Raw genomic sequence first — 21284 nt, 5'->3', positions numbered from 1 at the left:
TTTATTTTAAATAATTTCTTATGTATATTAAAACACATAATTAGATATATATTTAATATAATTAAAATAAAAAAATAACTATTAAATGATTCAAAAACAAAAAAAGAAAAAAATGATAGTATATATATATAATTTATAAATATTTCTTTATTTATTTTTTTAAATATTTCGTAATTATATTTTTAAACATTTAATTTACTTTTTGTTCGTATTTGCAATAATTTCAATAATAAATAATTGTACTCGACATAATTGTCTAAAAATTTTACTTTAAGAAATCAAAATTTAAATGAATTTTTTTATAATTTAAAATTTATTTTTAATAAATTATAAAAGATATTGAATTTATGTTAAACTTTATATTTAATATTTCATAAATAAATATATGTTTTAGCGTTAACAATTATTTTCTTATTATACTATACAGAATATAACAACAATAATATAAATATAATTTGATATATAACAATTGTTATAATATCTTTATACTTTTTCAATTGAAAGTAATTATATTATATTTATTTTTTATTATATTATATTTATATTATATTATATTTAAATTATATATTTATTTAAATTAATATCATAATCTATTTAATATATTTAATATTTTATATTAGATTATATTATAACATTCTTTTCTTTTATTATTTTAATTTTATTTCTTTTATTTCTTTTCTTTTATCAAAATAAATATAAATTTATTTTTATTATATTAATTATATAATAATTTTATTATATTTATATTATATATATATTATATATATTTATTATATTTATTTATATTATTTGTATTATATTAATTATTTCATAAATTATAATAAAATAAACAATATAAAACAATATTAAAAATTTATTGAATCTAAATAGTTTAAAATTAATCATTAAAATATTAATTGTTAATTATTAAAATAATTCATATATTTTTTTTTAATTAGAATTAAAAATTTTAATCATTTAAAATTTTTTTTAATCTCTCCTTATATACTTAAATATATTTGAATAATTTGAATACTTATATTATGATATTTATTTTTTATTTTAAAAAGACGAAATAAATATAAATATATAAGTTTAATATAAGTTTTATATAAAGTAATGAATCGCAAATAAAATTGTTTTAAAACTGTAAATATAAGATTTTTTAAAAACAGGAATTATGAAAAATTATATTATTTATTATATTATCTAAAGTTAAATGACATAAATATTTAACTTTATCATCTTTCATTATATTTTAATATATTATATTCAATATAATAACATATATAAAATAATAAGAAAAAATAAAAAAAAAGATAATAAAAAAAAAGTAATTTAAAATTTTTTAAATTTTAAATTTAAATTATAAGAAATTTGTAATTTTTTTCTTTTCCATATTTGGAATTTTATTTATTAATTTAATATGATAATATATTTTTATATCATTTCTGTAAAAACAATATAAAAAAAAATAGAACTTGTAGATATATTTTATAATCATATCATTGTGCAAAGTCAATAAGTCAATGAGCAATCAATATATATTATGATAACATATAGTATTGGCAAAGTACATAGTAGGCTTTACAATAAGTACTGTCGAAGCTAGTAATAGGTTGACGCTGTACGGGGTTACTATGACAACAAACTATAGGCTTTTTCAATTTCTTCGCTTCTAGTAGCCTTTATATTTTTCTCCTTCTTTATATTCTTTCTTTTGTTCTCGTTTCTGTCTTCTTTCTTTTTTTTCTTTTCTTACCTTGATAGGTTTTATTTTATCTATATATTTACTTTTTCAATATTCATTTATCGCTATATGATTTCCGTTATATAATTTTAATTAAAAGTTTATTCTCATATTTCTATTTATTTTAATATATTTATCATTTAAGAAATTTTTAATTGTATAAGATCTCTATTCACATTTTGATTATTTCATTTTTATTTATTCTTATATATTTGTTTCTTTTTTATTTATTTCAAAAAATTTATGTTTTCAAAATTTAATAAAGTTATGATAACATGAAATTGAGAACATATATAATAAATTTATTTCATTCATAAGAATTATTTAATATAAAAATACAAATGAATCGAGTTTCATGTAAAATAAATAAAATATGAAACATAGAAATATCATTTAGACTTACATTTAAATAAATTTTTGTTTTTTATATTTATTTTTTCTTCTTTCAGTTCTATTTTTTTTCTACAATTAACTTTTAATTTTAATACTAATTAATTTGTTTTTTTTTATAATTATTTTTGCATGTGTTTTTATTCATTGAAAATTAATTATTCATATTCTATTTAATAAGTAAAATATACAATTCATATTTTCTTAATTTGTGTATATGTATAAATATCATGCTATATATAAATCTTTAAAAAAGTAAAAGCAATATTGAAACTATATTATTACATATTAATTTTATCTATAATTGAATAATATCAGTCAATAATAATTTACTTTTTTAATGATATATAGTAACTTCTTTGTATTAATATAAATTCTATTATTTAAAAAAAAATTTATATTAAATATTCTTAAAAAATGTTAGTTTTCATGTATAGTGCATATATGAATATATATATATATATATATATTTATATCATATTATATGAATTATAATATTATATATGATCTTTTCCATTTTAACGTGGTTAATGAAAAAAATAAATAAATATAAATAAATAAAAATTTTTATTTTTATTTATAAAATTTTGTTTTGTTTATTGCATTGTTAATCAATACAAAAAAAAGAGCTAATATAGTTCGATATTTATTACAAATAGTTTTTTAATATCCATAGGATTAATTTGCTATAATATTTAGTTTATAAAACTGGAATGATAAATCAATATGAAAAAGATATAATATAAAAGCTTCACATACATTACTATTATACTATTCATACACATATTTTTTAAAAAATTCTTTTTTTAAAATATTATGATACATTTAACTGTACAAATATAAAATAAGAAATAATAAAAGAAAATTATCACTTTGGTTAATATAAACTTTCAATGATTTGCACATTTAAAAATCTTATAACTAAAAATCACAATATAATTGGCCTGCAAAATAAAAATTTTAATCATATTTTATAATAAGCTATTAATAATCCAATTAATAATATATAATATATATTTAAATATCTATTGATGATTTCAGTCTGTAATTAATATATTAAAATTAAATAATTGCATATCTACTAAACAGGAATAATAAAATGCTTAAAAGTTTAACTGTTTTAATTTTAAATATTTTAATTTAATTGCTAAAATTTTGGATATTGGAATTTAATTGCTACACATTTCTAAATTGTGTATACAGATCTTATTATGATATGGAGGAATCGAACAATTACGTACATTATATGTCATATTTCATATATGTTATACATTCATATTATAAGAAAAAAGAGGAAGATTACATAAGATTAGGGAAAGTAAATGCTACCGTTTCTTTTTCATGCCTTTACGATATCCTTTACCAAACCACCCAGGATTTTTAGCAACTATTGGAGGATCTGCATGAATTACTAATGTTTTTGTATCTTTTATTTGCTTACTTTCTGTTCCTATTAAACTAGAATTGTCTATTTCTCGTTGATAATAAAGACAAGTAAGAGATCCTTCATTTTCCATGCAGAAAGTACATGTAGGTTTAGGTTTTGGCACATCTGAAGTTATATTTGGTACTTGTACAAATGGATAATAAAAAAGTGGTGTTAGTTGAGGACACATATACATTGGTGGAAATGGTAATCCCATAGATAAAAATGGTAATGCAGTAAAAAATGGTGCTGAATATGCAGACATTGATTCAGTTACTTTTTTGGGTGAAATGCATTCTTTTTCTTTTGTTGGAGATGATATATTTTCATGAAAATTATCATTGATTTGATTTAATTCTTTATGATCAATATTAGTTGGCTCTTCCAAACAAGGTTGACTTGTTGTGTATTGTTCATTATTTCTAAGTCGTACAGCATGAAAAAAAATAGGATCCTTGGCACGATTATATTGCGGTATTTCCAATCCAAGATGAGTCATGATCCTTTTCATAACTTCATCGCATTTTCCATTTATTTTTAAAACTGCATTTTCATCCTTTGGAGTCCACTGTAAATTTACAATATACAATGATGGACGTTTATGGATTGGTCTATCCATTTGCCATAACCATGGATATTTCTTCAAAACTTTTAAACTAGAACCTAAGCATAATATAACATCTGCTTGTTTTGCTGCTCTTGTTGCACCATTCCAATTAATTGGCCAAGGAAGATTGCCTCTTTCACCAAAATGAACAATAGAATCTTGTAAAACAGAATTACATCTATGGCATAATCTTCCAGTACCATGAGAATATCGAGCTGTTTTTTCAGTAACATCAAATAATCTCCAATATTCTCTATATGGTTTACATATTCTACAAACTTCTACATACATATTCCCATGAACTTCAGATAAAAGTGTACGAGGTATTCCACTACGCAAATGAAGTCCATCACAATTTTGAGAAACTATATGTTTTAAAACTCTTGCTTTATATAAAGCATAAAGAGCCATATGTGTCAATGTTGGTTCTGCTTGGCTAAGATCATGATTTCTATAAATATATAAATTTTAATCAATTATATTTTAATATTATTCAATCAATTTTGATATTACCCGATATCTTTTCCTTGTTGTAAACGAGTCCAAACACCATTTGTTCCTCTATAATCAGGAATAGAAGCAGCTGTACTAATACCAGCGCCAGTATAAACAGCAAGTGATGTTGCTCTGCTGATTGCTGCAGCCAATCTCATACATTTTTCTTCCAAAAGTTCTGGTGCATCTTCTATTTCTTCTAATCTTGCTTTAACTCTATGTCTTTTTTCTTGTCTAAAAGATTTAATAAATTTTTTGTTATACATATATATATATATATCTTTATATATATATATATATATCTTTATATATATATAAAGACATATATATTTATATACATAACTTAATTCTCAAAATTTGTATTGTATTATAAAATTACTAATAATTAATATTAATATAATTACAAAATAATATTAATATATTCATAAATGTACAATCAATGATTTCCAAAATGGCTATACCTTAAATTAACCTCTTTTACTACATCACTGCAAGATATAAGTATTCCTGTTTCCTCTGCAGTTCTGTCTGTTTCAGATTTTTGTAAAATCGCTGCTACCTAAAAAAGATAAAAATGTAATTAAACTCATAGTTGTTTATGATGCATTAAAGATAATGCCGGGAAATAAATAAAAATTTAAAAAAAAATTACTACTGATTAATTACGATCAAATAAAATATATTAAAAATTATAGATATACCTTTTTAAAAGTTGCAACACGTTCGTCTTTAACTTTGAAAGCTTTAAGAGCAGCAGAACGCCTCCTTGACAGAAACTTTTCATTGCTAGTCTCCTCCATCTTTAATCAAACCGACTAAATAGCAGCAGAGCACTGTATAAAATATACATACTTATCTAAAATAATATTATCTATCAATCTAAAATAAATGTTATATTGATAATTTATAATTATTAATCTATTATAATAATATTAATAAATTGTTCAATGTCAAATTGTTCAAATTCATAATATGAATTGATTTTTTTATTTAAACTGTAATTAAAAACATGTATAAAAGATAAATATATAGATAGATAGATAAAGAGAAAAAGAGAGAAAAAGAGAGAGAGAGAGAAATATATACATATAATTATAAATATTATTTTTTAAATTAAATCTACATAACTATATCTCTAACTATATAAAATTATAAATATCATTTTAAAGTATATCAAGTATATAAATATTAAAATTAAAAAATATGTTCTATATTGAAAACATTTCGATTTTATTAGATAATTTTATTAACATAATATTTAATTTTAATCCTGATAAATAAAATAAAATATAATTTTGATATTTAAAATATATTATTAATAATAAATATATATTATATATTTTGTTAAAAAAAGTTATATGTATAAAAAAAAATGTATTAATATTTTATATAAAAATATATCTATCATTTCATTCTATTATAAATTCATTATTTTAATAGAAAACATTATATAACATATTGTATAATATAAATTTATATAAATAAATAATAATAATCGAATATTGGGAAAATGGAATATTAAAAGTGATATAAAAATAATTAAGAAATATACTTAATACAATTAAAAACAAATATTAAAAGTATTATATAATAAAATATCTTTTTTAATATTCTATTATTTTAAAATTAAAAATTTAATATATATCTTTTACATTTAACATAAATAATTAAAAATGATAAAATAAAATAAAAATCAATTTTTTCATAAAATAAAGTAAAAATCATTATTTTTTTCAAATTTTTAAAAATATATGATATATACGTAATAAATATTATCTGTATATATTATTTATTTTTTTATATATATTATTATATACATTATATATTATAGAAAAAATTAAAATTTCGTACAAAAAGAGATAAATCAAAAATAATAGTAAAAATTTATTTTCATCATAATAAATTATAATTATAATTAATTTTTTTTCCAAATTTGTTCCCGCCATTTCAAAATTTAAATTTATCTATACGTTTATATTTTCTATTATGTACTGTGAATCGACAACTCTGGACAAAATAGTAATTATATTTTTAACTTTGATTTTATTTGCAGACAAAGAAAATTTTAAGTTTATGATTTCTAGTGACAACTTTATAATTACGATCAGAATGAATAGATATTAGTGTAAACGGCTTGATAATTAGTCATGCCAGGTTTAGAAGAAAGTATTCCACGCGATACAAGTCCACCTACGCACAGCCTAATGTCCGATGGAATCGTTTCCGAGCAAATAAAAAAATTTTTGTTTACTTCTCGTAAAACTCAAGATAACGTACAGTGTAACGAAAGTTTAGAGATATATATTCCGGAGGTAATAAAGTTTTTTATTAATTATATTATTTATTATTAATCATTTTTTATTATATATGTATCACATAATTTGGTTATATATTTTTTAAAAATATTTATTTAAAAAATTATATTATATAATAATTCATATTTTTCTATAAAATAATATAAAGTAAATATTTTGTAATTTGATTTATATTTTAATTAATAAAAAAATACTAAAATATTAAAAACTTTCAAATATTACTGAAGTATTATTTTAAATTATATTATAAATAAATAAACTTTAAATAAGTTATTTAAATATATTTTGTTTAATATTTTATCAATAATGTATTTTTTGTTATAGTTACTTCAAGCTAATTATAGTTTTTATACATGGCCTTCAGCACCTGTATTAGCTTGGTTTCTTTGGGAACATAAAGAAGAACTTATTGGGAAAAGAGTGTTGGAACTTGGTTCAGGTACAGCTCTTCCTGGAATTTTAGCTAGTAAATGTGGTGCAATAGTAACTTTAAGTGATTCTGCTAATTTTCCTAGAAGTCTACAACATATAAGAAGAAGTTGTGAATTAAATGGTATTTTATCTCAAGTTCAAATTGTTGGTATTACATGGGGTTTATTTTTGTCTAGTTTATTTTCAATTGGACCATTAGATTTAATTCTTGGTTCTGATTGTTTTTATGAACCAGCATTATTTGAAGATATAGTTGTTACAGTGGCATTTTTATTAGAAAGAAATCCAAATGCAAAATTTTTATGTACTTATCAAGAAAGAAGTGCAGATTGGACAATAGAACATCTATTAAATAAATGGAATCTTACTTGCACTCATATATCATTAGCTGGACTTGGTACAGATTCTGATATAAATATACATGAATTAATGCAAGATCATACAATTCATTTATTAAGTATACAACGTGCAGCTTAAATACTTTTTGCCATGATTAATCGATATTTAATTTTTATACATAATATTCCATGGACAATTTCTCGTTACGAACTTGAAAAATACTTTTCAACATTTGCTAAAATAAAGAATACAAAAATTATATTTGATAAAAATGGCTTAAGTACAGGTCATGGATTTATAGAATTTTATAGTAAATTAGAAATGAATAATATACTTTGTAAAAATCATATTTTAGAGGACGAGTTATTACATATTACAGAAGTAACTAAATATTCATTTGAGAAATATATTAAACAGTTTGAAAATACAAGATAGATAAAATAATAGATAAAACAACATAAGTTATAGCATAAATTTAATTATTAATAGTATATCAAAATATACATCAAAATGAGTCTTGAAAAAACATTCAATAAAGCAACACATTATTTACAGTTATTAGCTTCAGAATTAAATTCTGCAGAACTTTTAAAATTTTATGCTTTATACAAGCAAGCTACAATTGGGCCTTGTAATATTTCAAAACCTAATTGGTATCAAATGCAAGCAAGACAAAAATGGGAAGCATGGAAAGGTCTTAATGACATGAGTTGTGATGATGCTATGAATAATTATATACAAGAATTAACTAAACTTAATCCTAATTGGGAAGAAAATGTACAATCTGAATCTAGTAATTGGGTTGCTATTAGTCGGTTTATAAATATGGAAGATGAAATAAATGATGTGGATAAAACTTTTTTGGATTGGATAAAAGAAGGACAAGTAGAAAAAGTACAAGAATTATTGGATAAAGAACCAAATCTTATAAATATAATGGATTCAGAAGGTTTATTACCCATTCATTGGGCTGCAGATCGAGGACATTTGAAAATTATAGAACAATTAATTAAAAAAGGAGCAAGTATAAATTCACAAGATGAAGATGGACAAACACCATTGCATTATGCAGCATCATGTGGACATCTTGATGTTGTAAAATATTTAATTTCTATTGGAGCTGAATCTATAAAAGATAATAATGGTATGATACCAAAAGATATTGCTGATGAACATTTAAGAAGTATATTATAATTAATATTAATATATCTAATCATGTATATCTAATATAAATTAATATAATTATATCTAATATATCAATTATGTAATAGCTAAATTTATTAATATATATTAATAAATTGAATTAATGATTTTTTCATGGTATTTTATATTACAATTCTATTTTTATCATTATTTTATTTATATACAAACAGATCCTTAAATAACTTTTATTACATTCACAGTCTAAATATTTCTTAGATATAAATAATATAAAATAAATATATGATTTATAACATAACAATTGATTACAGAAATCTTTAATTAAATCTTTAATTAGATATTTTTAAATAAGAGAAAATAAAAAATTTAAGTGTTTATAATAAAAAATATTTAAGATTTCATAATTAAAATTATTATTTTAAATAAAAAAAATATTGTGTTACTTGAATCATTAATTATATACAGTATAATTAATATAACATATATCAGTCATGTAAACATATATTATTAAAAAAAAGAATATAGAAATTAATAAATTTAAATATGTTACATCAAAAAAACTTATGATATTATTAGTTTATTTTTTTATTTGAAAATAAAATTGATTAATTAATGAAATAGAATTATTTAATCAATTTTTTAATAAAATATGTGTATGTAAATACTTAATAACAATTCTATAATATCTTATTAACTTTTCTCACTTTTTATTTTAAAAAATTATGTTTATAAAATATTTAAATATTATATATATATATATATATATATATCTAATACAATAATGAAAATTTTATCTAGCAATTTTTTTATAAAATACTACTTATAAAAATACATTTATAATTATAATTGTACATGTAAAATGCATTCAAAAAATATTAATAATATTAATAATAAATAAAATCATAAAATATTAAATATTTAACTAACTTTATTTTTTATTGCACATTAAAATTCTTTATTTTACATATCTCATCAAATATTTATAATATTTTACAAATATTTTATAAAATATCTTATAAAAATTATGTAATATAATTTCATTATTTTCTTTAAGGAACTATTTAAGTTATACATATACATAACAATTATTTTTTATATAGAGAAAAAAAAATATAAGTTTTTCTTTTTTGTATTTAATCAAAATTTTCATTAAATAAATCAAAAGTTTTACAAAATTGCAAAGTATGTATTATTTTCATAAATATTTTAATTACTTTAATAATTTAATTTATGAAAATTAATAAAACTTAATTTTTTATTAATTTATATAATAAATTATTAATTTAATAATAAACAAAAAAAAATTATAAATCTTATAAATAGTGTGATGAAATTATTTTTTTTTATAAATTAAATATTCTTTAAATAAAAAAAAAATTAAAATATAAAAAGTTTACTACATATCTATTAACATCAAGTTATTTCTTTTATTTCAAAATATAAAGTAAGTTTTTTAAAATTATATATTATATAAATGTTTTTTATTTTTTTTAATCAATTTTATTTAAGAATTTGCTAAATTGCAATTTTAATATATAAGTGATTTCATATAAGAAAAAAAATATGAAATTAAATTTTTTATTATTATATTTAAAAAAAAATTATATATAAAGATGTATTATTATAATATATTATAATATATTTATTAATGCATATATTTATTATTACATTAAAAAATATTCTACGTGTATTTTCATGATATAATTTAATATTAAATATGATATTTTGAAAATGTAATTTATTAATTCAAAATATTGTAAAAAATTTTGAAAATATTCACAATATAAATATTTCATTTACAAATAAATATAAAACAATTTTTTATATTTAATATATTAGAATAATATTTTAATTTTAATTAAAATAAGTTTTTTACAATTAGATAATTGTAGTAAATATTATTTTTATTTAATCTAAATAAATGATGCTAAATAATAAAATTGAACATGTTATAATTTTTGGTATTATAAATTCTATATTGTTTTCTATTAGAAGTTCTATATCACAGTATTGTTATTTTGTAAAACAAATACACGCAAAAGTTATTTATTTATTTACATTGATATTATTTTATTCAAAATTATTATTTTTAATGACTTAAACTAATTTAAAAAATTCATCTTTTCTCTATATTCTTTTATAAGTAATTATAAAAGAATTAATTAATTATTAAATGCATTAGAATTTAATATATTTCATTGATGTAAATAAATAACATAAATATGTTTTAATTTGTTGTGAAATACAAATGTGTTTCATTTTGTATTACATAATAACCATACTGAAACTTATATGTTTAAAAATATATACATTAAAGCCAATTTTTTTATATATTTATAATATATCGTTTTCATAACATTATAAAAATATTATAAAAATTAATAAATTGCAAAAATATTAGAATTAAATATAAAAATTAAATATAATTTCTTGATTTTTAATATAATAAGATTTAAAAATGTTTAATTTAAAATTTTATTTTTTGCTTTTATTATTTACCAATATTTAAAAATATAGAAAAAGATATATTTTATGTTCTGCATAATTTTAAAAAGTTAAAATGAAATTTTATTTTATGTGCTATTATTTTCAATTTTCAAAATCATAATACTAAAATATGAGATATTGTATTATTTTGTTAGAAATTTTTCATAGTTTCATATTATTTTATAAGAAATATACATTCATTTTTTTTAAATATTAATTCTTATAAAGTTCTCTTATAAATGTAATAATCACTTTTTTACAGCTAATCCTAAAGATTAGTACTTTCATGTTCTGATTTAATTCGTATGGTGGGTGGAGGTGGAGGCGGTGGTTGTGGCCGTGGAGGCCTTTGATGAAATCTTGGAGAAGCCGGAACAGGTTGTGGAGGTGAAGTTTTAACAACTACTACCGTCTCAGTCTGAGTTTGCACATCGATAATATTTCCTTCTGATCTTGTTCGCACATGAGCTTTTGTTTGTTCTGGAGCATTTAATTTGGCTGGCTTTTCCGGTCGTTCACCATACAAGGACATAGATGAAGGTCGACTACCTACACTGGGGCTTCTCTGTAAGTTCGAAGCCGCGTTGCCATTGTTGTTGCCCGAGGTGCAGAACACATTGCCATTTCCACGCACTTGTATTATACTGACCTGTTGTTTGTCCACTGAATATACATGAGCTCTTTCCAAAGTTAAAGGCTATAGATTATTAAAAAGGAAAAAGATATTAATAACTATGAAAAATCATTATGCAATTTGACATTTTAAATAAAAGTAATTATTAACACGTTTGGATTCTTCACTTTATTTATAGCTTACGTTATTGTATTTCAAAATGCAATATCCAGGCAGTGATATTTGTTGAGTCCACTGGCAGTAACTACATTTATTTTAAAGAATTATCTTACATACAATACTGAAAATGAATAATACTTGAAAACTCCTAACACTCACCCCTGTTTCAGAATCTAAGTTTTCATTACTGTGACGTGGCTGTTGTTTAATGAGGCTTGAAGGTCTAATTAATCCAGCTGGACGTTCTGGTATTGCTGGTTTACTACTTCTATCAAGTGTACTTGTACAAATAGGATTATTATCTGACTTCTTACGTAATTCAACTATTTCTTCTTTTAAATTAAAATATATATTAAAAATTTCATATTATATATTTTCTTAAAAATTATAAAAATATTTATTTACCTGTATTATGTACTATATTAGTTATACTTCTTGGTGCAGCTATTGGTCTACGTCTTTCTATTGTAGAAGGAAGTGATCTTTCAATTGGTATTATTTTTAATTTATGTGTAGAATTTTCTGAATTTTCAAGTTCCATAATTCCAGATTTATTGCACAATATATTTTCTATAGTATTTCTTTCAAGAGCAATAGGAATTATTTTTTTTTCATATCTTTGAGTTTCTTGATTAATTTTTTCAGTTTCAATATTTGCATTATGTAAATCTTCTTGTATTTCATTAATGCATTCTGAATAGTTAAAGGATGAAGAATCTAGTACATTCGTTTCATTACATTGTTTACCTTCTATTTCTGAACTTCCATCTTGCTTTTCTATATTATTGTCATGTTTAATAATTGATTCAATATTTATTGTTTCATGTTTTTGAATTTTACGATTAAGAGTTGCTGATGTTAAAGGTCTAGGTGGTTTATCAGGTGTAGGTGGTGGTTTATCATCAGATTTTTTATCATGTTTATCTGGAGTGGTATTATTTGGTGGAGTTGGAGCTGGTTTGTTTTTCCTACGAGTTGCAGGTTTAGGACTACCTTGTGGAGGACTTTCACCATGATCGCTAAGACTACTATTAGAGATACAGCGGCGAATATTCGTATTTTGATTTTCTGAACCATTTATAATACCAACTTCTAAATCACGATCAAAATCTATTTCACCAGGAAAAAACCAATCTGCATATGTAATTAACTGATCAACTATAAGACTAGAGTTATTAGCTGTGCTCATGTTCATTCTGAAATAATAAATATTATATTGGTAGAAATTATCGTACATTCTGTTTATTCTTTGAAAAATCGATTAGAGATAGAGATCAAAACAAAATAAAGTTTTTGAAAAATAATTTATTAAGTTATAAACAATTAAAATTTATATTGGATTGAATTGAGATCAAAATAAAATATAACAGTAACATGAGAGAGACTAAACTAAAATTATTTCACTTTGTCTCATTTAATTTAATACAAACTTCAATTATAACTTAATAAATAAATCATAATCAATTTTGTATATTAATTTTTTAATTTGTTTTAATATCTAGAATCAATTCTTCAAAAATATTTCACGAATTTATATAAGAATCGGTACCTAAAAGTACAGTCGTACAAAGAGGTAATTCTATATCAAAAAGTAAGTCGAAAATAATAAAACAAAATTTTTTTATATGATGTTTTGTTTTCGAGAAAATCGATTTTAAATATTTGTCGAATGCATTTGATTATATTCTGATCTAATCTATCTCGTTGTATTCTTTCACTTCAGATTTGTGTTTATTATAATAAATAATTTAGATTTGTGTTTATTATATTAGGTAATTAAAAACACAAAAAAACCAAATATTAATTTATTATATAAATAAATTTTATTATTAGAGAAATCATTGAAAATATTCGTTATTGTTTTCTTTAGAATTTCTTTAGAATAAATAGCTGATATGATTTTCTTAAACCCTAGAATGATTATGATAAAGTTTAATTTTTTCACTATAATTTTTTCATACCATTTGATTTTTATTTATGACTCAAAATCACATTAAATCAATTATTTATTCTATTGCTAGTTTTATTAATTAAAATTAAGAATTAAAATTACTAGTTTTTATTAATTAAAGGAAAAAATTAATTTCATATTTAATCAATTAGAACAACAAAAATGATAGAAATTTAGAGTACATTTATATATTTGACAAAATACAATTATGTATTTGATAAAATAGCAAACATTTCTATTGAATAATAAAATTTATCATAAATTTTTGATTATCCAATACAATAAACACAAATTTGAACTAAAAAACAAGATATATTAACCTACGAGATATGTTAAATCAAAACATAATCAAGTGCATATATAATTAGGACATAATCAAGTTCTGCAGATATTTAAAATCGATTTTCTTAAAAATAAAACATCATATAAAAAAAATTTTATTTTATATTTTCGACTTATTTTTTGATATAAAATCTTTTTTCTGGACCATCAATAGTGATACTAATTGTATATAATTGTAATATTAATTATATATAATATTATATATAATATTATATATATTAATATATATACAATTATATATAATATTAATTATATATAATTGTATATAAATGTAATATTATAATTTGTTTTATTGCTTAGTAATTAATTATAAGATTTATATAAATAAATAATATATTTTTTACTTATTATTCAAAAAAATAGATTCTTACACCATTGTATTTACATCCTCTTGTGGACTCCATATTAAATTAGGTGCAATCACAATTGCAATATTTTGTGGTGACATTTTATTTACATCTTGATTTTTAGTGAGTACAGCTAAAAATTTGATTAGGAACCGTAAATTTTCTAAATTTGCTGATGGTAATTTATGTAACACTTCCCAAAGAGCTCTTAATCTTGTTTCATTCTGTGTTATTTTTGCAGCTGCCATCCATTCAGGATATAATCTTTAATATAAAATAAAAACATAAATATAATATTTTTTTCATTTTAATAATATTTATAATATATTATCATTATAATTATATTTTTGTAATATTAATTTTATATTAAATATAATTAATAAATATATATTTATATTTACTTGTATGTTAGAAGAGGTTCTGGTAATTCTCGAAGATAAGATTTCAATGCACCAGCAATGACATGTGGATCTTTATATTCTAAAGCAGTTGGTAATGTAAGACAACATGCATCTAAACTTAATTTAATTCGTCGTGATTTTGATGCTGCACCAGCTATTCTAAAAAGACCTTCTTCTTCCATACCTAATCTTAATAATGCAGATACACATAATTGAATGGGCAATGCAATTTTTCTGTTAGTGACTCTGAGATGTTCTTCTAAAGGATAACCATAAACTGGTTTCATTTCATTATCATCTGTAATTATAAAATGGGATATAATGAATATTCAAGCGAACATGAAATCCATTATTTTTATATATAATTCAAAACCTATATTTTTTTAAAATTAAATTTTAATGAATTTTATGAATCATATAATTTTCTTTTTATTTTAGAACAATTTTCCACTTAATAAATCATTAACTCTTGAAAAATGATAGAATATTATTTTTATGATATATAATTTTTAGAATTGCATTAAGGAATAAATTTTAAAACTATAAATAAATAAAAATGTTTAATTTTTGTTTTGTGTTCAGTTTTTAGTATATTTTCAATTATTTGTTATATATATTAATGTATATAATAAATGTAATATATAATGTTAATATTTTATAATTATATTTATAATTATGTATTTTTAAAAAGTTACTATAATATTACTGTTATTATAATTTGTTAAACATAAAATATGATAATAAATTCTGAAAATTCTTTTTGTTATAAATTGTTTATTTTAAAGGATAAGAATTTACATTGAAATCTTTAAAATATTCTTTCTGTTAGTATACATTGCTGGAAATTTTTTTATAAATTGATTCTTTAGAAATCAATTCTTCAATCAATACTTTACTTTCAAAATTTTTTCTTGTTTTTATCTCAAAAAAATTTTTTTTCAATACTTGTTTAAAGATGGGAATAGAAAAATAAATTTAGTAAAGATGGCTATAAATATTTTAGCAAATTTCATATTAAAAATTCTTAAAGAACATTTAACACAATTAATAATGCCATAAGTGGCTATATATTTATTATGCAATAGATGGACAAGAAAAAATAATTATCAAATCAAAAAAAGTTTGCTGAAAGCAATTCAGAAATAAATTAGTTTATAATGATATTGGAAAGAAATCTTTTAATAGTATATACTTAAAGAAACAAAACTATTTTGAATAAGATTCTAATACATTTTGAAATATAAAATAAATAAAAATTAAAAATATAATGAATTATAAAATAAACAACATTTATAACAAAAAGCCTCAAATTTTTTTATGATATATTTTTTCTTATATATAATTAAATAATCACACAATTTTAGAAATTTAACATTTTGATTAAATTTAGAAATATTTAAAATAAATTAAAAACAATTTTTTATTTTCTAGTTATTCGTTATGATTTTAAAGATGCTATATTAATTTGTTCTTTATATTAAATAATTAAATTTTTTATATTAAATCTATATTTACCATAAGAATTACATCAATAAAAAAATATAAAAAATAAGTAATCAAATAGTATTAAAAGATAAGTAAAAATTAAATAATTTATATTATTTACTGAAACAAGCAAAATATGTTTAAAAAATATAGATTTTAAAATCAACTTTTCTTTAAAACAAATTATAATTTTATTAAATATAAAAAATTAAATTTAAAAATATATTATAATATAATAATATCATTTATGATAATATCATAAAATGAATATCCAAAAAAGAAAAATATATTAAGATACAAAATCTATTTTTTCATTCATAAAATATATTTTGTTACTATTATTAATCTTTTTTTTATAAATTTTTTTTAATATTTTTTCTTTATAAATCAATATACATAAATTTTTTAATTGTGTTGTATCACAATTTTTCTAATATATCATATATTAAATAATTTTTAATATATTAAATAATTTATTATTTGAATAAATAAATTAAATTAATAAATTATCCCTACAAAAAAATATAAAATTATATTTGACACTAAAAGTATTAATTTTAGAATCTATGTTTTAGAATTCATGATTAAATATTTTTTATTTTTTCTATATAAAATAAATAATAATAAATTAATAATAATAAATACTATAAATATTAAAATTAATAATAAATACTATATCAATAATAATAACTAATTATAAAATGCATAATTCTAAAAACTATCTATATTTTTAATATATTTTTTAATTTATTAAAATAATTATATATGTTAAAAATATATATGTTAATTATATGATATGTCCTATAATTCATGAAACTTTTACAAATTTCAAAATTGAATGTTGATTATATATTCAAAAATAATGAAAAAAAGTTCATATAAACATATATTCTATATTATATTTTATTTGTTTAAAATTATAAGGAATTTTGTAAATAAAATGAAATTTTATTTTTTTCTGCAATTTTTAGTGTCTTTAAAATAAATAAATTGAACATAAAGATTTCTTATTATATAATCATCTTTTTCTAGTTTATTTAAATTCATTGAATTTTTATTTATAAATGTAAAATCTACTATATCTATATACAATGCAATTATAAATGTTTAAATATTATTAGAAAATGTAAAAATATTATAAAATACAAAAAGTATTAGAATTTATTCATTAGAATTTATTCAAAGGATAATCAGATCCATGATAAATTTATAAGCTTGTTAGAAAAAACAAAGTAATCAGTCATTTTGAATATTTTTAATTATGTATATAAGAAAGATAAATACTGCAATAGTTTTTTTAGATATAAAAAAGACATTTGATAAAAGATTATTAAAAAAATTGCAACCAATTCTTACAGCTTCAATATTTGTATAGTTATCTGTTCATTCTTCATATTTTTATGTCAAGATTAATGATACATTTTGTTGTTTATAAAAATTCATGCTAGAATATTATAAGGAAGTATCCTTGAATTTATGTTCTACTCTTTACTGTTGATATACCAATTAAATCAGATATCGAAATATAATACTTTTGCAGATGATACAATTATATACAAAAATATTTCTATATACAAAAATATTGAAAGTGCAATAAGAAAATTAGAAAATTATTTAAAAAAGATTGAAAACTGGTCATAAAACAATAAAATCAAAATAAATTCAACTAAATGTTCACATATCACCTTTATGCTGAATAGGAAATCAACTCCCAAAATCAGCTTTCAAAATTCAGAACTCACCCATGCAGAATCCATTAAATATCTTGATCTCCATTTAGATAGTAAATTAAACTGGAAGAAACATATACAAGAAAAAATCAAGCAAATAAAAATGGCTAGAAAAAGTACTGGCTCATAGCGAAAAAATCCAAATTAGATATAATAACAAACTTCTGATCTATAAAACTATAATAAAATCAATATATGTGGACTGTAAATCTGGAGTATAAATCAAACATCAGAAAAATCTTCAATTTATCATTTCAAGAACTATCTTAAATACATCATAATTTATGAGAAATACAATATCAAGAAAATTTCAAGACTCTGTACAGTAGAGAGAATCAGATAATATTTGAAATATATTATCAAAGAATATAAAACATCAAACATATAAATCCACTAGCTACAAATTGCTATTCGGATCTTCCTAGAAGGCTCAAGAGAAAACATCTGATTTTATCAATTAAATTTGAAAATGATATATAACAATTAATTTTTTAACTAATTATTTAATAACTTCTGGATTATCGATAAATATATTTAAATCTTCAAGATTTTTATTTTTAATTATTTTGATTACTTATTTTTTCTTTTCATTTTTCATTTTTTCATTTCTTATTTTTATTTTCTTAATTAATAATACAATAAATTATTATTTTGTACAAAATAAAAATATTTATAAAGAGAATAAAAAAAAATTTAAATATTTTTTGTAAAGGTAATTCAATAATACAAAATTCGTTATACATCATAAATAAAATTAAAGGCAAATCTTTTTATTGTTTATATGAACTTTTTTCATTATTTGAGATATAATCAATTTTTAAATTAAATATTATAAATTACAAACCATCTTGTATAACAATAGTAACAAGTTTATAAATATAATTAAGTTTAACTTACTAATATAACTTTCTAATCCTGGAATAAGATCTTCAAGACAATGTAGTGCACTTTCATGATAAGCTCTTTGAAGTTTTATATATTGTATAATAGTGTGTGCTAATTCAGTTTCCCGTGACATAAGTTGAAACATTTCTGCTGCTAGTTGATCTCTACATTGTTCAACTTTAGTTTCAGCTTCTTCTAACTCTTCTCTTAAATTATCTACTTTTGTTGCACCTGAACCTTTTATATAATATTAATTTAAAAACTTAAATATAAATATTACAATATAATTTACAAAGCAATTTAAAATTTCTTCTTACTAGCACTATGTTTACTAGCTTGTTGATATCTTGTTCTCACACTATCCATGTCCAAGATTAATCGAGCTAAATTTCTTTTATGCTTTAATATATTTGGTACATCTGTATCTAAAATGTGTTGAAGAGGAATTGCAACATATTGTTCAACTTTTGTTTCATGTTCAATTGCTTCATTTGCTAAATGCATTTGTGCACGGCCACATTCTAATAAAGTAAAACCCATAAGACCATCTTCAGGAGCATTTTCTAACATTGTTTGTCCCAATATATATTCTGGACACTTTTTCTAAAAAATAAATATTTTAAAGAAATAAAAAAATATATAAAGAATATAAATTTTATATAATTATTTTTTTTAAATTTTATATATATTAGCATTAAATATTTTAAATTTTGTTTATAATTTATAAAGAATAATTAAATTATTCCTAATAAAAAAAATTATTATAATTACATATAAAAATTTTATTAATTTTACCAATCGTTTTTCCTTAAGAGCAGAATCTTGTGTCATAGTTTGATTTGGTAAATTACCAAGTCTTTTATTTAATCCAATGAGGGCCAATCGGATTTGATCTACATGTTTGTCTGCAGCTTGTAAATCATCTGTGAGCACTTCTGTTTTGCCAGCTCTATAGGAATAACATTATATTTAATTATTTTATTTAATTATTAATATATTTAAATTAAGATAAAATATATTTTTTAAAATCAATCCATTTTAAGATTGTCTGATTCATAAGCTATTTTGGTATTCATAAATGCCTCTACTATCTTAAAGTATCTTAATAAAATTTTTATTTTTAAAATCATGAAATGATAAAAATGTTTATTTTTTATTATGAAATACAAAGACATTATACTAATTTTATGTTTTGTTTAAAAAAATTTAGCACTTGATACAAGTGAAATATCTAAATGTGTATAATGATATGCAAGAAAATTAATATAAATTAATAATAATTAATAATAATAATAACATATTATAATTTTTTCAGAAATTTAAATGAAATTGTAAAATAATTACCTAGAAAATGTTTGATCAGCGAGCTGTTTAACTCTAAAGAATTGTTTCTTCATGATTGATAAGCACCTAATGCTTATTATGTAAATAAAATTATATTTTAATCTTCTAAATAATCACTTGTCAGTTATTAATCACAATAATGTTCACAAATACACATAATTAATATAATCATACGATATTAAAGAAATGCAGAAAATAAAAAATAAAAAGAATCCATCACATTATTACAAAGACAGCAATTCGTCATAATGTTTGTACAATGATCTCACATCCTCTATGAAAGAATATTGTTCTGATCAGTATATTCTTCTATAATATAGATAAATTTTCACTTTTAAAAAAGTTTTAAGATTAATTACTTGAATCTTAAATTTGTAAACGTGTCAAAATCTCACAAATTTTAATCGCGGCATTTTATATCCTTGTTCATTATTGGTTATTCAATGCACGCAAGAACCAAACAATGATTTTATTATATTCATTCATTAATATGACTTCATTCATTTATTAATTTTGCTGTTTCTTTTAATTAGATTTTTAGATTTTTATCAAAAGATTTGATAACGGAACAACCAACAAGTTTTTACTTTTAGTAGTCAGCCATTCTTGTTTCTTAGTACGATTT

The 21284-nt window shown here is 19.5% G+C and overlaps 4 protein-coding genes across 7 annotated transcripts; 2 read left to right on the top strand and 2 right to left on the bottom strand.

Moving 5' to 3' along the window:
- Nucleotides 1-3237: 3237 nt before the first annotated feature.
- On the bottom strand, nucleotides 3238-5487 carry LOC413728 (NAD-dependent protein deacetylase sirtuin-7). The gene is made up of 4 exons (XM_397168.6): nucleotides 5349-5487; nucleotides 5109-5206; nucleotides 4666-4881; nucleotides 3238-4603 (listed from the first exon to the last, which is right to left on the bottom strand). The coding sequence occupies exons 1-4, from the start codon at nucleotides 5445-5447 to the stop codon at nucleotides 3445-3447; spliced, it is 1572 nt and encodes a 523-aa protein (XP_397168.3). The 5' UTR covers nucleotides 5448-5487; the 3' UTR covers nucleotides 3238-3444.
- Nucleotides 5488-6596: 1109 nt separating this feature from the next.
- LOC552348 (methyltransferase-like protein 23) lies at nucleotides 6597-8053 on the top strand. Its single transcript, XM_006572209.3, has 3 exons — nucleotides 6597-6666; nucleotides 6732-6959; nucleotides 7287-8053. The coding sequence occupies exons 2-3, from the start codon at nucleotides 6795-6797 to the stop codon at nucleotides 7869-7871; spliced, it is 750 nt and encodes a 249-aa protein (XP_006572272.1). The 5' UTR covers nucleotides 6597-6666; nucleotides 6732-6794; the 3' UTR covers nucleotides 7872-8053.
- A 74-nt stretch (nucleotides 8054-8127) lies between these two features.
- Nucleotides 8128-9056, top strand: LOC102656914 (acyl-CoA-binding domain-containing protein 6). The gene has a single exon (XM_006572208.2). It carries the CDS (start codon nucleotides 8244-8246, stop codon nucleotides 8925-8927), a length of 684 nt encoding a protein of 227 aa, XP_006572271.1. The 5' UTR covers nucleotides 8128-8243; the 3' UTR covers nucleotides 8928-9056.
- Nucleotides 9057-11581: 2525 nt separating this feature from the next.
- LOC411535 (rho GTPase-activating protein 44) lies at nucleotides 11582-21284 on the bottom strand. 4 transcript variants are annotated; one of them, XM_006572207.3, is made up of 11 exons: nucleotides 20660-21284; nucleotides 20111-20264; nucleotides 19633-19918; nucleotides 19328-19552; nucleotides 15216-15513; nucleotides 14839-15078; nucleotides 12580-13370; nucleotides 12334-12506; nucleotides 12199-12259; nucleotides 12031-12078; nucleotides 11875-11946 (listed from the first exon to the last, which is right to left on the bottom strand). In XM_006572207.3, the coding sequence occupies exons 1-9, from the start codon at nucleotides 20710-20712 to the stop codon at nucleotides 12200-12202; spliced, it is 2280 nt and encodes a 759-aa protein (XP_006572270.1). In that variant the 5' UTR covers nucleotides 20713-21284; the 3' UTR covers nucleotides 11875-11946; nucleotides 12031-12078; nucleotide 12199. The 4 variants fall into 4 exon arrangements, with proteins under 4 accessions (XP_395006.4, XP_006572269.1, XP_006572270.1 ...); XM_395006.7 differs by lacking the exon at nucleotides 12199-12259 and having other exon boundaries at nucleotides 11582-11946; XM_006572206.3 differs by lacking the exon at nucleotides 12199-12259 and having other exon boundaries at nucleotides 11582-12078; nucleotides 20660-20933; nucleotides 21019-21284.

The sequence above is a fragment of the Apis mellifera genome, linkage group LG11 (genome assembly GCF_003254395.2).
Source record: "Apis mellifera strain DH4 linkage group LG11, Amel_HAv3.1, whole genome shotgun sequence".
Lineage (NCBI taxonomy): Eukaryota > Metazoa > Arthropoda > Insecta > Hymenoptera > Apidae > Apis > Apis mellifera.
This window is presented reverse-complemented; position numbering and strand designations above follow the sequence as displayed.

Bases quoted from the DNA above. Each gene is read 5' to 3' on its own strand.
- LOC413728 (XM_397168.6), bottom strand. From the start codon at position 5,447: ATGGAGGAGACTAGCAATGAAAAGTTTCTGTCAAGGAGGCGTTCTGCT. The intron at 5,207-5,348 runs GTATATCTATAA...TATCTTTTTTAG, and splicing joins GTGTTGCAACTTTTAAAAAG to GTAGCAGCGATTTTACAAAA. The intron at 4,604-4,665 runs GTAATATCAAAA...ATATATTTATAG, and splicing joins CAACAAGGAAAAGATATCGG to AAATCATGATCTTAGCCAAG.
- LOC552348 (XM_006572209.3), top strand. From the start codon at position 6,795: ATGCCAGGTTTAGAAGAAAGTATTCCACGCGATACAAGTCCACCTACG. The intron at 6,960-7,286 runs GTAATAAAGTTT...TTTTTGTTATAG, and splicing joins TAGAGATATATATTCCGGAG to TTACTTCAAGCTAATTATAG.
- LOC102656914 (XM_006572208.2), top strand. From the start codon at position 8,244: ATGAGTCTTGAAAAAACATTCAATAAAGCAACACATTATTTACAGTTA.
- LOC411535 (XM_006572206.3), bottom strand. From the start codon at position 20,712: ATGAAGAAACAATTCTTTAGAGTTAAACAGCTCGCTGATCAAACATTT. The intron at 19,919-20,110 runs GTAAAATTAATA...TTTATTTTTTAG, and splicing joins CTCTTAAGGAAAAACGATTG to AAAAAGTGTCCAGAATATAT. The intron at 12,079-12,333 runs GTGAGTGTTAGG...AATAATCTATAG, and splicing joins ACTTAGATTCTGAAACAGGG to CCTTTAACTTTGGAAAGAGC.